This window comes from Camelus bactrianus, chromosome 20 (genome assembly GCF_048773025.1).
Source record: "Camelus bactrianus isolate YW-2024 breed Bactrian camel chromosome 20, ASM4877302v1, whole genome shotgun sequence".
NCBI classification, from domain to species: Eukaryota; Metazoa; Chordata; class Mammalia; order Artiodactyla; family Camelidae; genus Camelus; species Camelus bactrianus.
This window is the reverse complement of record NC_133558.1, coordinates 27,387,977-27,403,497: the sequence shown is the minus strand read 5'-3', so window position 1 is coordinate 27,403,497 and position 15,521 is coordinate 27,387,977. Positions and strand designations below refer to the sequence as shown.

Here is a 15,521-nt window from a genome sequence, read left to right as displayed (position 1 = left end):
CATCTCAATGCCACTTCCACATGTGCATGCACGCGTGTGTACACACACACTCACACCTATCCAGGTAGCCCCCATGAAGACATGGGTGATGGGCCCAGAGGGCACCTGGGCAGGTGGGCAGATGTCTCCAGGGGTGGTGGCCCTGCAGCAGGAATCCTTTCCAGGCCTGGAGGAAATCTACCCCCACTGAAATTGCCCAGCCAGGAACTTGCATTTCAAATCCATGAAGGAACTGGGGCAAGGAGTTGCGACTTTGGGAGAAAACAGAATGTTGGAGAGAACTGGTTTGAAAGAAAATACCAGAGAACGCCAAGAGTGGAAGAGGGGGGGACCAGGAGTTGCAGAGGAACCGGAAGGCTGTGGAAGGCTGTGAATGTGGAGGCTGCCAGGGCACAAGACCACTCACCACTTGCAGGACGCCCCCTATAGGGCGCCTCCTGCCAACTCCCTCCGCAGCCCAGGACAATCTTTGCGCTGTCACGCCCCTGCCCTCCCTCACCTCAGCGACACACGCAGGGCCCGGTGAGTAGAGGACGTTTAATATTTCTGTGCTGGTCAAACAGAACACAGGTGGGGAGTACATAGGGAAGGGGGCAGAGGGCCCCCTGCCTCTCGAGAGGGGTGGCTTGTGAAGGGGTGTATGCAGGGATTTCTTGGGAAATAGTCCAAGGAATCTTCTCAGCAAAGGGGCCTGGCCTGGGGTGTCATCAGCATCTAACACACCCAGTCCTTGGCCCTAAGTTGGGGTCCCCCATAGGGGGTCTGTGGAGAGTCTCACTTTTTTTCCAGCTCTTTGGCTGGAATCCACATTCCCAGTGTGATGGGGACTTGGTCCTGGAGAGGGGTCTGGAGAGTCCCCAGGGAGCAGCCCAGGGTTGGGAAGAGGGCTCCCACACCCACTGCCCAAGGGGATGAGGGCTGCCCACCTCCTCCCCTCTGCCCTCTTTCCTTCCCCCAGGCCCAGCAAGACCAGAGGGAAGGTGAGCAGGGTCCTCAGGGTGGGGTGGAGGGAGGGTGGAGAGAGAGGGTCTTGGCCACCAACAGACACTGTAAACTTTGGTTTAAAACAATAACTTAAGTGGAGGGAGGGCTTCCAGCCTGGGGCCAGGGTGGGGAGGAGCGGGAGGAGCTGGGGGTGTGGGAGGCGACAAAGGAAAAAGCCAACGAAAAGTTTTGGTTTTTGCTTCCGGCATAAGAAAGGTCTTTGGTCATCCGTGTAACTGGGGGACAGGGAAGGGGTGCCGAGGGTGGGGTGGGGGGAAGACGCCACGGGGGACCTGAGGGCTGGGATGGGAGAGACCTGCTGGGTCCCAGCCGCCACTGTATTCACCCCGCCAGCCCCTCAAGCCTGGTTTTAGTCCCCACTTTCTATGACGGAGGCAGGGTCTTGGCACCATCTCTGGCCCCAACTCCAGCCTCCAGGGTCACTCGGCTGCCTTCAGCAGCTCCACCTCCATAAGTCCACCTGGCACAGGCCTCTCTTGGGAGAGGTGGGCACCAGGGCCCCTCCTACGGTTCCTGCCGTGGGGGACAGCATCCAGCAAATGGGGGTGGAGGCCCAGTTCAGCCTGGGGGGAGGGGCTGGAGCTGGACGCCTAGGTCCACGGCCTCCCCGGGGCACACGACTTGTCCCATGCCAGCTGTGGCTTTCGAATGGGCCCAGCTTCAGGGGCAGGTTTCTTTTGGAGCTGCTCTAAGACCCAGGCCAGGGCAGGGGTAGGAGTGGAGCTGGAGTTATTTTTTCACAGTATGGGCAAGAAGATGGAAGGGAGCACAAATTAGGGAAGTGGGGGTCTCTGGCCAGAAAACACTGCCAAAGCCAGGTGCAGGAGGGGGCCCTGGGTTTGAGAGGTGGCTTAGCCCCGCCTGCGGGTCTCCATGGCGCTGAGGGGCCCTGTGGGGAGAGCTGGTGGGGGAGGAGGGCCCTGCGGCTGCTGGTGGTTGCGGGAGGCAGGCGGGATTCGGATGTAGGGGAAGGTCTGAGGAGGGGTCTGGGCCCTCCGTGTCCTCTGCCGGTCCCAGACCAGGGGTTCTGTGTCCCCTCGCAGGCGGGCCCTTCTCTGCCCCCCTGAGGGTCGTAGGTCAGTCAGGTCACCTTGGGAGTTGCTGGCCCAGCACCCCCATCTGAGTCCCGGAAGTGCCTTGAGGTTCGGGCGGGGCGTGGAGTGGGGGTAGGTGGGGCCTGGGTTGGGGAGGGAGGGGTCTCACCCCTGCCCTGCCTGCCCCTAGAGGCCCTTAGGACAGTTCCTCTCCCGGCAGCTCCTCCTCCAGGTCCCTGTCTTCTGGAGGCCCTGTGGTGCTGGGGTTGGGGGGCCCCAAGAGAGGGCCTGGCCGCCTGTCTTCCTCCGCCTCGGCCGGCTCCTCTTTCACCTGCACCTGGTGGCTGTGACAGAAGGGAGGATGTGGGCACCCTGGGGCCTTCCCCTGACGCCCCCACCCCATCCAGAACCTGGGAACACGAAGCGGGGTGTCCAGAGCTTGCCTCTAAAGGGCCCCATTATCTCTGAGCCACTGGGGCCTGGCATCTCAGGTCTGGTCTCCCCAAAGGCTTTCTTCTAAGGAAGGGAGATGTGGGGATGGACAGAGAGAGGAAGGGAGACAGAGGATGGAGGAGGGAGAGGAAGGAGGGAAATAAAAAGAAGGGGGAGGAGGAGGATATGGGAGAAGGGAGAGAGGGGACCAAGGAGGAGAGAGGCCACTTGTCCTGGGAAGAGAGCTGTCCAGGAGGTGATGAGACAGGGATCCCAGCTGTGGGGGGAGAAGATTCTTCCTCCCTGATGTCTGGGGGCTCTGGGGTGGGGTGGGGCCCTGCCGCGGCTCACCTGTACTGGGGTGGGGAGAGACGAGGAGGGCTGCTGCTGCCGTTGCTGGGCAGGGGCTCCACGGGCGCGCCCACGTCGTCGTGGCTGAGGGGCAGGAGGCTGCTGGTGGAGCCGGGGTTCAGCATGCCGGGGCTGTTGAGGAGGGGGAAGCTGCTCTCGGCCAGGGCAGCCTGCAGGGCACGAAGTTGGGGCCTCAGCGGGCTCCACCCAGTCAAGTCCTGTCCCTTCCCCACCCACCGAGAGCCTCCTGCAAGCATGGGTGCTGGCGGGTCTAGAGCGTCCCTCCTAAGGCCAGAGTGTTGACCCTGACCTGCCTCCCAGCTTTCCTGGAAACCTGGCCCGACTTATTTCCTCCCCAGGAGACAGAGGACCCACAGATGGACAAGCCAGGGAAGGGGGTGTCATTGGTTACTCCAGCCTCCCTGCTCTGTGTCCCGCCTCTGCCAGGGAGGGTTGGGGAAGGTCCCTCCTCCAGGGCAGAGTGCTGAATAGAAAGTGAGGGGCGGGGGGCCGAGGGCAGCGAGTGGGCACTGGGCGGGCCAAGTCCACTACCTGATAGCTGGCGTTAAGTGCTCCATAACTGAGTCCCGAGATCATGTTCTTCACCAGCGTGGGGCTCCTGAACAGGAGAAAGGCAGTGTTTCGTTCATTCATTCGCTTACTCCTCACTCAGGCCTTGACCCTGAAGGCTGGCTCCATGCCAGGGACTGCCTGTTCATTATCTTGGGAGGCTAGAATCGGCTGTGCCCCGTCTTATCCAGTCCTCCCGCTGACCGACAGCCCCCTTCCCAGGTGAGCTGCTGAGGCTCCCAGGGGCTCAGAGCTAATGAGTGGGAACCAGATCCCTCCAGGAGTCTGTCCTCACATCAGGCTGCCAGCAATTTTTCTCTCCACTCTAGATTTCCCAATGTTTGGCAAGGTCCAAGTGACAGCCTCCATAGTCCCACATCTCACCATCCACTTTCTCACCATCCTGAACTTGGGGACAGCTAATAAGCCCAGTGCTCAGCCTGTCCTCACATGCTCCAAACCAAAGGCTATTCTGCACACAAAAGCGATCAGGAGTTGGGGCAGGAAAAGCAATGTTTCAAGGCTGTCCTTCCACAGTGACTAACCCCAGTTAAGAGAGCATCTCAGAGAGGTTAAGGAACTGGCCTCAGGTCACACAGCTTGTGAGAAGTAGAGATGTCATTTGAACCCAGGTACTCTGAGTTGACAATGGGACATGAAGACACCAAGCATGTAACTGGCATGTGAGGGCATTGGGAGGGAGATGGCTTTCCTTCCCTTTCTAGGTCCTAACCCTACCCCAGCCCCCACAGCTACTGAGGGTAAGAGACACTCTTGTCTGGGGAGAAGAAACCTGTGAGGGGAGCAGGCACCCACAGATACCCATCTAACTTGCCTCAGACCTCTCTCTCCCTCCTCACAGGCCTCTGGCCCAAGATGCATAGGCAATCGAATGGCCCGTGTTGGGTGTCAGGGTGGGGAGGTGGCCAGTGCTGGAAAGGAAGTCGAAAGAGGAGGCTCCTGTTTCCACTGAAAATGACGGTAGAGGTCAGAGACTCAGCTCTGCCCGGAATCTGCTGTGTGACCACTCTCCAGCCCCTTGCCCTCTCTGGGCCTCCTCTCCCTGTAAAATGAAGAGGTGGGGCCTGGGGATTTCACAGGTTGGCTCACCCTGTGACAAGATAGGAGAGAGTGGCTCTGGGGACAACAGCCCACTCACCAGCAGCCACACTGGTGGCCATCTGTTTACACCCCATCTCTGGCCATGGCTACTCTGGGCCTCTCTTTCTGATGCCAGGTCCCCCCCAGCTCCTTCCCTCAGTCAGTGGCAAGTGCAGAACAAGACAGAAATGTCCTCTTCCTAATCATCTGTCACGTATAGATTCCATGCTCTCCTGGGCTCCTCTGCCCACTTTCTCCCTGCTCCACCCCTACAATGGGAAGGGTCTGGGGTGCAAAGGTGCCCAGGAGATGCATGGGGGGTGACCTCACCCATGCGGTCATGGGAGTGCGCCTGGTCTGGGCCCACATACCCCGTCATCTTTGGCGGCCTCCGCTTCTGGTACTCCCGCTCGTCCACTGTCCACACAGCGCCCTTGACGTTCTCCACGCGCACGAAGCACTTGTGTAGGCTGAGGTTGTGTCGCACCGCGTTCTGGGGGCGCAGTGACAAGGAGCAGGTGCTCAGAGGCAACCCCTCCCCCGTTCAGGTGAGTACAGATAGGAGGGTCCTCGTGTGCCACCTTGTCCCACCTTCCCCAGCCCGGCAACAAGCGGGGGGAGGGGACCGGCAAGAGGAGACGCATGAGGGGCAGAGGGAAGGCCCCTCTCCGCCCTTGGAGCCAGAGGCTCCCAGCATCGTCACCACTCGTTATATTATGTGCTCCCTTCTCCCTGCCACATTTTGGAAAACTCTGTCTACACACTGAAAGATACCGAGTTAGCAACAGTCTGTTCTCCCATCACGGTTAATTGGACGTGTGGGGCTGTTACTCAGGGCTTCTGACTGGCACGATTGCACACTCAGGCCCTGGCACCTCAGGGAGACTGGGACACTTTATCTTGGGGGCATGCAGAGTTTCCATCAAGCCTTTAAAAGTTTTGGGAATAACTCAGGAAGCCTCACCGCAACCTTCCTTGACCCCCCTGGAGTGTGGGAGCCTTGATTCTGGGCTGTGGCTGGGAAGAGACAGCTTATTGAGAGCATGAGGTATACAGTAGAAGCCTAATACATACTTGTTAAGGTAAGTAAGCTGGGAGAAAGGAGAGCATGGGTTTAGTGGCTGTACAGCAGGAGGAGGAAGGAAAAGAGGGAAAGTCACCTTGTCAGTCCCACCTCCTCCCGGCAGGATAACTTCAGGAATTGAGGTCATCTGGTTTGTAGGACACTTGGGTGAGGGTGGGGGTGCTCGGCCCAGTTCCCCCTGGGAGTCTGGGCTGGGGCCCTAATGCACCCCCCCCACCCGCTCCTGTCCCTGCGTTCTCCTCTCTCAGCTTCACCACGCCTCCCCACAGCTGTCCCTGTGTCCCTGTTACCTGTCCCCCCTTAGCCGCCCCCACCTCGTCTCCATCCTTGTCTCCTCTTTACATTTCTAAACGGGGAAGAAAGCAGGCTGGGCAGGCAGCCCGTGCCCCTGGAGATCCCCTCTCTCTCTCTCCCTTCCAACTCTTGCCACTTGCAACTGGCCCGATTTCATTACCAATTTTAATTTGCCTCTAATTAAATCCTGTGTATTTTTCCGACTCGCTTGCTAATCCACGAGGGAGGCGGGCGGCTGGAGTGGAATCTCTTGGAGCGATAATTACAAAGGGCCTAATCACGCCGGGGCTCCTGCCTCGGAATAAATTTGCCCGCATTACGGGGCTCCGATCCTCCGCTTTGCAAATGAGAATGACCCCAATTTCCGAGGATGGCCTCACTGGGGCTTTTTTCCCTCATTTCGAAGCCTGATTCGTGATGAGAGACTAATTCGTTACGCTGAAACATTAACGGCAATTTAAGGGGTCTGGCGGGGGCTGCGTAAACAAAAGGACGGGCCCACAACATGGGCCCTGGGAAGGGACGAACACAGGGGGAGGGCTGGCGAGGACCATCAGCTTGGCAGATGGCAGCTCTGTCCCCAGATGAACGGCAGCTGGCCTGGCCCACGCCAGCTCACGATCCTTCTGCCCTGGTCTGAAGTGGACAGCATCCCAGGGTAGGGGCCAGAGAAAGTCAAGGAGGAAGGAGGGAAGGAAGTGGAAATAGTTGAGGAGAAAGGGCAGATAAATGGGTCAGAAGTGGGAGTGGAAAGGAAACTGAGTTGGGCATAGACCGGGTGCGTTTCCCAAGTGACATGAATGGAAGCTTGGAGGCAAAAATCCTGAAGGTCAGAGTGGACCACAAGCTGAGATGGATTCTGCTGTGCCACAGGGAGGGCACAGGAAGTGCCCTAAGTGGCAGAAGTAGCGGCAAAGCACAGCAAATGGGAAGGTCGTTCACTCAGCTGGCTTCTTGCTGGGACATAGACTAGGTGAGGGGAGATGGAGGTGAAGACCTGGGAGGGAGACACAGCACTCAGATGACCAAGGCTGGGCCACCAGTCAAAGGTGGTATGAAGGCCAAGGAGGCTGGGCAATGGGAGGGGTGGCTTTATGATGGTCATCAAGGGGTTTAAGAAAGTCACCTACACCAGCTCTTCCTGATCTCATGAAAGGAGAGAAGTAGAAACTGCAGAGAGTGATGCAGTTAAAAGAAAAGGAAAAGAGGGTAGGTGGGTAAGAAGCACTCTGTCCCTAAGGAGGAGATTGCCTTATGGAAGTGGGGCTCTATATCAACTCCCCTAAGGGCAGAGAATTAATATACAGGGTTAAAGCAAACGTTACGTGACAATCACAATGATCCTTAATGTTTGTAGAGGGCCCTAACATTTACAAAACCTGGTATCCAAACTGGCCTGCAGGTTGGAGACTGGACGAGGTGGCTCCTACTGGCTAAGAGAGAGGGCCAGACTGTAGCTGGCAGGAAATGACATCACTCATAGCCAATCAGAGCAGCTGTCCCAGCCTCCCAGCCTCTTTCCCAAGCTTTGGGAATTGGGCCTGGGGATATGGAAGGTCATGGAGCACTCTTCCTGTTGTACTCAGCACACTCTGGAGGCAGAAAAGTCTGGACCCTGTGCAGACCCCCACCTTGTCCCAGGCACTGGTGGGGAGGGGGGCCCAGTGACACTGGTTGAAACCTGGTGGGACAGGGGAGGAAGGCTGCTTAACTGCAGCTTCTGTGCTGGCCAGCAGGGGGACTCAAGAGCCAGGGATCCAATTCAGGCTCTGGGATGGGGAGGCTAACCCTGGTGTCCATCTTTTCCCACAGGGTGCTGACGCTCCCTTCTCCTTCCCCTTGCCCCTTCCCAACTTAGAAATCGCCTTCCCACCCTCCTGCACAGACCCTAATATTCTCACCCATCAAATAGACGGACATATGTTGGCCATAAAAAAATAAATGGCTTAGCATCCCAGCCCACATCTCTGTGTCTCATTTTTCTAGGGTCCCTCCCTTGCCTGCTTCTGGTCCCCCAGGAAAACTTATGGCTGAAGGTGTTGAAATGACTAATTGGATGGAGACAGCTATCTTCCTGTCACTGATGGCAGGGCTGGGAAGAGTGTTTCTGTGTTCCCGGCCCCACTGTCTAGTCCAGGGTCTCGGTCCATCCATGTGTCTAGGCCTGCACACCACGCACCCACCCAGGGCTTCAGAGTGAGCACCTTTAGCCAAGGAATCCAAATCCTTGGGGTCTCCTGTGAATGTAACCCAGGCCTCCCTACCGTAGGCTCAGGCTCTACCGACTCCTAGAGGCCCTACTTCAGGGGGCTGTGGTCTTTGGGGCCCACGGGGTTATATTCCAGAGAAGTGGAGGTGGAGATAGAAACGCCATTTCTGCAGAAATGGAGATCTCTCCAAGGGGACTAACTGTCAGGCAGCCTTGGTCTCAAAGGGATGTGGAGGTGTCCAATGCTGCCTGGGGCCCTGGCGACGAGGAAGGGGCGCATCTCACCTTCCAGGTGGCCGTGTTTCTCCGGAAATAGGCGAACATCCTGGTGAACCAGTTGTAGATCTCATTCAGGGTCAGCTGCCTGTCGGGGGTTTCCAGGATGGCCTGTGGGCAAGGAGGAAGCGTGGGGACCCTCAGTCTGGGCCTCCAAGGGTCACAGGCCTGAGGGACAAGACTGTGTGTGTGTGTGTGTGTGTGTGTGTGTGTGTGTGTAAGACAGAAACAGAGACAGACTACGAGTAACCATAAGTCTATCAGAAAAGAGCCTTATGGGAGTGTGTGTACATGGAAATGAGAGAATAGACGACACAGGGGGTGTAAGTAGCAAAAAATAGTGTGTGTGTGCCTCCAGAGACATGTCCCCATGACCAGCAGGCTGGCTCAGGCGAGGCCTGTCTGAGGGGCCGTCTGGCTGAGAAGGAAGGAAAGTGCAGGTGTGAGCGGGAGAGGTCAAACGTGACATGGAAAGCTATGCCCTCTGGCCCCAGGATCCTCCCCGAGGCGGGGCCCCTGAGGGAGGGGTGCAGCTGGTGTGCCACCCCCAGCCCACTCCGTCTACCTTCCACACTCACCTGGCGGATAAGGGAGGCGTAGGTGAAGGGGGGCCGGACATCAGCGTTCTTGTAGAACTCGTGATTCTGGGCCAGCTCTGCGGGAGACAGGCAGAGGATGAGGTAGCCAGAAGGGGGTACCCAGCCTAGGGAAGGGTGCCCCTCCCTGCGCCCTTACCTGAGGAGATGGGGGAGCAGAACTTGTCACTGCTCCTCCGGCGGGCAGGGCCCCCGCTGTGCAGGGAGGCAGAGCCCAGGCCAGGGGGCCGTAGGGGAGTGACAGGGGCGGCGGCCGAGGTTGGGGGGTGCACAAGACCATCTGGGAATGAGTCGGCTGCGGAGACGGTCACCTTGGAGAATGAGGAGGAGCCGGGGACTGGGTTCAGCTGTGAGCAATGGGGAGGATGCTGAGACCAGCGCCGAAGGGTGGGGGTCTGGGGGGTTGTCTGGGAAGGCCGCAGGGAGGGGAGTCACTCACTGGCTGGCTGAAGGGCTTGGGCTCGGAGGGCCGCATGTGCAGGTGGGCCATCATGGCCTGCAGCCGCTCGCTCTCCTTGGCGAGCTGTGAGGAGGCAGGAGGTGAGCAGGGGCTGTGTCTGGGGGGCATCTGGGTCCTTTTCCTTCTCCACATCTTGAGCCCTTATCCCCACCACCACTCGCCCCCGCCCCTGGGATCCTGGCTACCTCTGTACCCTGCTCCTGGAAGGCCTCCGCTCTTGCCTGACCCTCTGGCCCTCACACCTGCAGGCCTCACTGAGGGCTGCCTGCTCCATGACACCCTCCCCACTTCTCCAGACTGGGTGTCCCCAGCCACAAGTCCAGCACACTGTCAGGGGGCCCTCTTCCCAGCAGCACACTCCTTTCCTCCCCATCAAGGGCAAAGGCTGTGGCTGAACAACACCCAAGTTCAGTGGCACTTGTGTGTGAGTGTCCTCACGCACTGAATGGAGACGCAGGAAGGGATGAACGAATCATTCACCCCTATTCATAAATTCAATAGATCTTTCACAGCTACCTTCTCATGCAGGGCGCTCTGCTAGGTACCAGAGGGAAGGGGGTAAATACTGTCTGACTGCCTGATGGACGGACTGTCCTGAGCGGCCTCCTGAGTACCGTGTGTGGTAGAGCGCAGACTCTGGAGCCAGACTGCCTAGGTTCTAATCCCAGCTCTGCTACCCACTGGCTGAGTGACCAGAGGCGAGTTACTTCACCTCTCTGTGCCTCTGTTTACTGTATCTGCAAAGTGGGCGTAATAATAGTGCCCCCAAGATCAGGTTTAGAGGATTCCTTGAGTTACAGAGGGAAAGTATGTAGTATAGCACGAAGTAAGTGCTCAATATGTCAGTTATTCATATTAGTTTTGTTGTTTTTATCAGTATGAGTCTCTTCGAGACCTCCCAGCAGAGATGCCCCCAGTCCTGGTTTCCCCCTCAGAATCCAGCTGCCCGCACCTCACAACCATGGTAATTAGGACCTAGGAAGCATAAGATGAGCCTTCCATGAGGCCCCCAAACCCCTCCTGGAAAGCCAGTGCCATGGGCGGGGCAGGGGCAGGAGCCCCCCAGGTCCCTCCCCCGCAGCTGGGGCCACACCTGGATCTCCAGCTGCTGCACCACCTGCATCTGCACGCGGCACTGGGCCGTGCTCCGGTCGTCCAGGGCGTGCTCTGTGTTGAGGTGTCTTCCAGGAGAGGAGGGGTGGAGAAGAGAAAGTTGGTTCTCCCGCTGTCACCACCCTCCCACCCCATCCTCTAATCCCGCCCACGGCCTGGAAGGCAGACAGACCAAGAGATACAAAGAAGGGAAAGGGAAGGAAAAAAAAACACACACACACATAACACGGGACAAGGGAGGAAGCTGCCTTCTCGTCAGCCTCCTTTGATGTCTTTGCTAAAATCCCAGCTACAGAGAGATCTAATTGCAGATGAACTAATTAAGTAAACCTCTGACGAAGCGTGAAAACAATTTGTTTGACCCTGATGCTGCAAGGGTCTGGGAGACAGCGGAGTTAATCAGTCAGTGACAGAGCCTGGCACGGCTGTGGCAGCTGGCCGCCTGCTGCCAGCCGCCTGTCCGCCAGGCCCGAAGGCCGTCACTAGGCCATCACTCTCCAGGCTGAATCTGGGGGAAGCTGGGGAGGGCGGTGGGGGGAGTCCTCTCCTTCTCCCCGCCCTCCCAACCTGGCTCTGGCAGCCTGGGGATGGGATGAGGAGGCTGCTGGCCCAGACACAGACTGGGGAGTGGGGAGGAATGATTAAGGAGTTGATGGGGAATGAATGGAACTAGGGGAAGAAATGGAACTAGGCCCCCCATGGGGTGAGGACAGCAGGGCAGCTGGTGGCTGATGGCCCAAGAAGGGGCAAGCTAGGTGCTAGGCTCAGGGCTGAGGGGCCCTGCAGAAAGGCTGCTGTCAGGGGAGGTGGGCTGGGAGGCAAAAAAGGGTGGGGGTGACACCTACTTGATAAACTGGCCCAGGTCTTCACACAGGGTCTCACAGCCTGGCCACTTGCACTCTCCGTGTCCGTAGAGGGGGTGGGAGCCTGGCGTCTCCTCGTGGGAGGAGCTGGGAGGGCAGGAGGGAGATGGCGGTCAGGGACCCTGAAGACCCCAGCAGCCCTGGGGCCAGGCCAGCCCCAGCTCTCCTGCTGGTGATGTTTTTGTCCCTGATACGGGTTCCCCAGAGGCTGAGCACAGTTTTGTGTGTCTTGGGAGAGGTAAACTTCCAGGTCCCTGAGCTCTGCTCCTCCCTCCCAGCCTTCAGGGTCAAGGCCAGGCCCTGGGCAGGTCTGTAGCACCTCCTCCTGGCCGGAGCCCCATACCTGTCTCTCCGAGGTGTGAGCACAGTGGGCTGTCCATTGGGCAGGGTGTGGTGGGAGAGGGGGGGTGAGACTTTGGGGGGGGCGGCAAACGAGGTAGCAGTGGTGGCCGCGCCAGTGAGGTCCAGCCCCTCCTGCTTGACGCTGTCCTCGGCGGGCTGCCCAGGGGCACCCTCGCCCTTCCACAGCTGGGGCAGGTCCGTCGGGCACACAGCTGCTGCCGGAGGGAGAGAGAGGGGAGGCTGGCCGGGCCCCAGGAACGCGTGGGGGCCCCCCACCTCACTCCTGGGAGCAGAGGCTTCCAGTGAAGGCTGTGGGACTGGGGCTGGGTGGGGGGCGGGCACTCACCTTGCGGGAGGGTCTGGAGGGGCCCGGAGGCTTGGTTGGGCTGCAGGCTGACCAGCCCCTGTCTCTGCAGGTTGAGCAGGTGCTGCTGCTGCAACTGTTGCATCTGTAGGAGCTGCTGCTGGAAGGCCAGCTGCTTGTTCCCCAGTGCCTGGTGGGGGGCCCGAGGGGGCAGGCAGAGAGGGGTGCCATCAGCCTCAGGAGTGCCATCTGGCCCCCACCCTGCGGCCACCCCCTCCCAGGGCCTGTCGGCCCCCGGAGCTGTCGTTGTGGCGTCCGCAGCTGCAGCCTCTCTGCTCCCAGCCCAGCTTCCATAGGGCTGCATGCCTCCTCGCAGTAAACACGCATGCACGCACACACGCACACACGCACGCGCGCAAACACACACAGCCAGACCCAGACACGCAGCACGACGCCCTCCCTGCTCCCGCCTCCCTCCTTCCGCTGCTTCAGCTCCCGCACCGCAGCTGTGCTCGCCTTGGGGAGGGGGGGCGGGAGGAGGCTCTCATCACAATGATGGATGAGCCTGTCAGACTCCGGGGGCCACTCTCGCCTGGCGGGCACCCTTCCCACATGCCTGGGGTGCCCCCCTTCCGCTCTGAGGAGGGGGCCTTCTCCCCTCCAGCTCCTCTCCTCTCCTGCTTCTTAGATACAGAGAATCAAGGAGTCTGATGGGACTTTAACAGATCAGCACCAGCAGGTCATCAGGACCCAGGCTAGGGAACAGTCGCCGCCCTCCACACTTCTCACTCTGCTCTAGATGGCTGTCTCCTGCTCTGGCCCCGGGTCCCCCCACCCACCCCCGCGAGTACTTCACACAGGCACTGACTGACAAGTCAGCCTGTCAGCAAGTCTTTTCTGAGCCCCAGGAGCCAAGCATGTCCTGGGGGCTTGGGAGGCAGGGATGGCTCTCCCCTGCCCTGGAGGTGGGGTCGGGGGCCTGGCTATTCAGTAAACCTGGCCTAGATGCAGAGAATACAGCAAATACAAGACCTTTGAAGGGGAGGCTGAGGGACAGAGGGAATGACTGGGCGTCAGCAGGGCAGCCTTCCGGAAAGAGGCAACTCAGAACTTGGCTGTGGTTTGGCCAGCAGGAGGGAAACGCGTGTCTAGGACCTGGGGTCGGCGGCACTGCAGGGCCTGGTATGGAAGCTCAGCAGGCACTGTGGCCCAGGTGGGGCAGTGGGTGTAGGCTGGGGAGTTCCCTGGAGAAGCAGGGCAGGATATTCTAGGGAGTGGCAGAAGTTAGGGCAGGGCTGAAGCGGGGCAGGGGGTTGCTGAGGGATTGAGGTTCTCAGGACCAGACTGGAGGGCTGAGGTGCTGGGTCACTAAGAGGCAGGAAGAGGGCAGGACAACATGGCAGCAGTCATGAGCGAGGGCCATCTGACACGCACACACACCTACACAGCCCTGCTCAGACAACACAGGGCTCAGCCCTTCTCTCCTAATGCAGTAACACAAGGCATGGAGAGAGGACTGAACACGGCCGAGGGGAGATGGAGAAATATGGGCCTCTATCTCCTCACCCCCCTGATCCCCTCCCCCAGCCTTTCCTGATTTTTCCAATATCCCGACAAGGCCATTCTCTCCTGATCACTTTGGGACTCCCAGCCTTCGACCAGGAGAGGACTGGGGCTGCAGGTGAGGGACTGGGGTCCTTTGAGGGGCACATCTGGCCCTGCCTGAGCCCCTTACCTCTTTGGGTTGCTGCTTCCCAGCCTGCTGTTGGGTGAGGAGTTGTAAGTGGAGTTGCTCTTGTTGCTTCTTGTAATATTCCTGCAGCTGGGGGTAGACAGCAGGGTGGGAGTGAGTTAGCAGAGGCCCCCAAAGCCAGGCCAGCCCTCTCATGACTGGGCTGCCACAAAACAGATGGGCCAGCAGGGAGACGTCTGCTCGCCCCAGTCTGCTCTGAGAGGGTCCCTGAGCAGAGCCTGGACGGAGAGGGAATGGAGAAGGGAGAAGGGAGCTTCATCCACAGCTCCGAGCCCTCCCTCTCCCTTGGTGGGTCAGGACAATGCCAGGATGTTCCAGTAGCCTGCTCTTCCCTATGGGTGGGGCCAGCACACTGTGAGGGAGTATGGGGGGTCAGGGGGGTCTGCTGTGGAGAGGCTGGACCTCTGACCTCTCCCCAGCTGTCCTGGAGGAACGCAGATCAGTTCGGCCTAAGCAGTCTCTCTGGTTTCTGCCGCGGCTTTGGCCCTTCGTGATGTTGGTGGTAACCAGGGTGGGAGTGGGGAGGCCAGTGCCTGGAACACCCCGCCCTCCTCTCCCTGCCTTTCCAGCTGCCCTGGGGCCAGACTCACCTGCTGGAGCATGAGCGCTTGCTGCTGCTGGAGCAAGGCCTGCAGCTGTGGGGGCGACAGGATCTGCTGCATCTGTTGAGGGGTGAGCATCTGCGGCGACATCATGGCCACCGACACGGGCACCTGTGGGATCCGGCCCCGTTAGCCCGCTCACCTCTACCCAACCCGGGGAGGGCCAGCACCCGAGGCCCCGCCCATAGCATGGTGGAGCAGCTCCGGAGTGAGCCTGCCTGTGTTCACATTCTGGCTCTGCCACCTGCCAGCTGCGTGTCTCTGGGCAAGAGACTCACCTCCCCTATTCTTGGTTTTCTTGTCTCTGAGATGGACATAGGGATAGTGCCTGCCTCTTAGGGTCATCATGATGGCTAATGAGTTAATATTTATAACAGAGCCTGCAGACAGCAAGTGCTCCTAAGGGTTGGCTACTATAGGGTACGCTATCTTCTGTGCAGGAAAACTGACACTGGTCGGTAGAATCCATGCTTTGGAGGGTTTCTCCCTCAGTGATGGGGAAGGGCAGCACCTAGCCATTCTCGACTCCTGCTCAGTCTGTTCTAAGAAGCTGGGCCTGGCCGAGAGGGCAGTCTGCAGCCCTGGGAAGGTGTCAACATTGGGCCCACATGGAGCGAGGACCTGGACTTTGGCCCAGCTCACACACACGTCACATACTCCAGCACATCTGTCTAGGTGGCACACACAGTGGCCCAGAGTTGACATCCAGAAGCATTGTCAGTGTCATCCCATGTGGTACGAAGGTGTGATCTGGTCCAGGTGGGGCAGAAAGAACACCGTGTGGGGATGCAGAGACAGGTCGCTACTCCTAGCCCTGCACTGAACTTGCTGTGTGACCTCCAGCAAGTCACCTGCTGTCTCTGGGGTGTCAGTTTTCTCAACCATAAAACAGGGATTGGACTACAAGAGACAACTCCTTCCGGCCAGAACATGCAGGCTTCTCAAAGTAGGGCAGCTTTCTGCCCCTTGTCCTGGGTTAGGCCTCTACAAGAGGCCCAGAGAATCGAGCTACAGGCAAAAGGTTCAGAGAAAAACAGTATCATTCTTTTCCCAGTTCCCATCTCCCCTGAAACCCCCAGGCTTGTGCAGTCACAGCCAGGGAAGGCCAAGCTTCAACGCTGTCTTGTTGCCC

General features: G+C 59.0%; 1 protein-coding gene across 6 annotated transcripts in view; it reads right to left on the bottom strand.

Annotated features, from left to right (window-relative positions):
• Positions 1–518: 518 nt before the first annotated feature.
• Positions 519–15,521, bottom strand: part of FOXP4 (forkhead box P4) — a 48,904-nt gene continuing 33,901 nt past the window's right edge. For 2 of the 6 annotated variants that reach the window (XM_074348695.1, XM_074348698.1), the window contains 14 exons: positions 14,378–14,500; positions 13,770–13,856; positions 12,077–12,224; positions 11,732–11,945; positions 11,371–11,475; positions 10,506–10,593; positions 9,392–9,475; positions 9,092–9,299; positions 8,935–9,011; positions 8,366–8,467; positions 4,865–4,986; positions 3,375–3,441; positions 2,823–2,992; positions 519–2,383 (listed from right to left, as the gene is read on the bottom strand). In XM_074348695.1, the coding sequence (XP_074204796.1) occupies positions 2,236–2,383; positions 2,823–2,992; positions 3,375–3,441; positions 4,865–4,986; positions 8,366–8,467; positions 8,935–9,011; positions 9,092–9,299; positions 9,392–9,475; positions 10,506–10,593; positions 11,371–11,475; positions 11,732–11,945; positions 12,077–12,224; positions 13,770–13,856; positions 14,378–14,500 (1,743 nt within the window). In that variant the 3' untranslated portion in view covers positions 519–2,235. The remainder of the gene's footprint in view (positions 2,384–2,822; positions 2,993–3,374; positions 3,442–4,864; positions 4,987–8,365; positions 8,468–8,934; positions 9,012–9,091; positions 9,300–9,391; positions 9,476–10,505; positions 10,594–11,370; positions 11,476–11,731; positions 11,946–12,076; positions 12,225–13,769; positions 13,857–14,377; positions 14,501–15,521) is intronic. The other 4 variants (XM_074348697.1, XM_074348699.1, XM_074348696.1 and 1 more) reach the window with 3 other exon arrangements.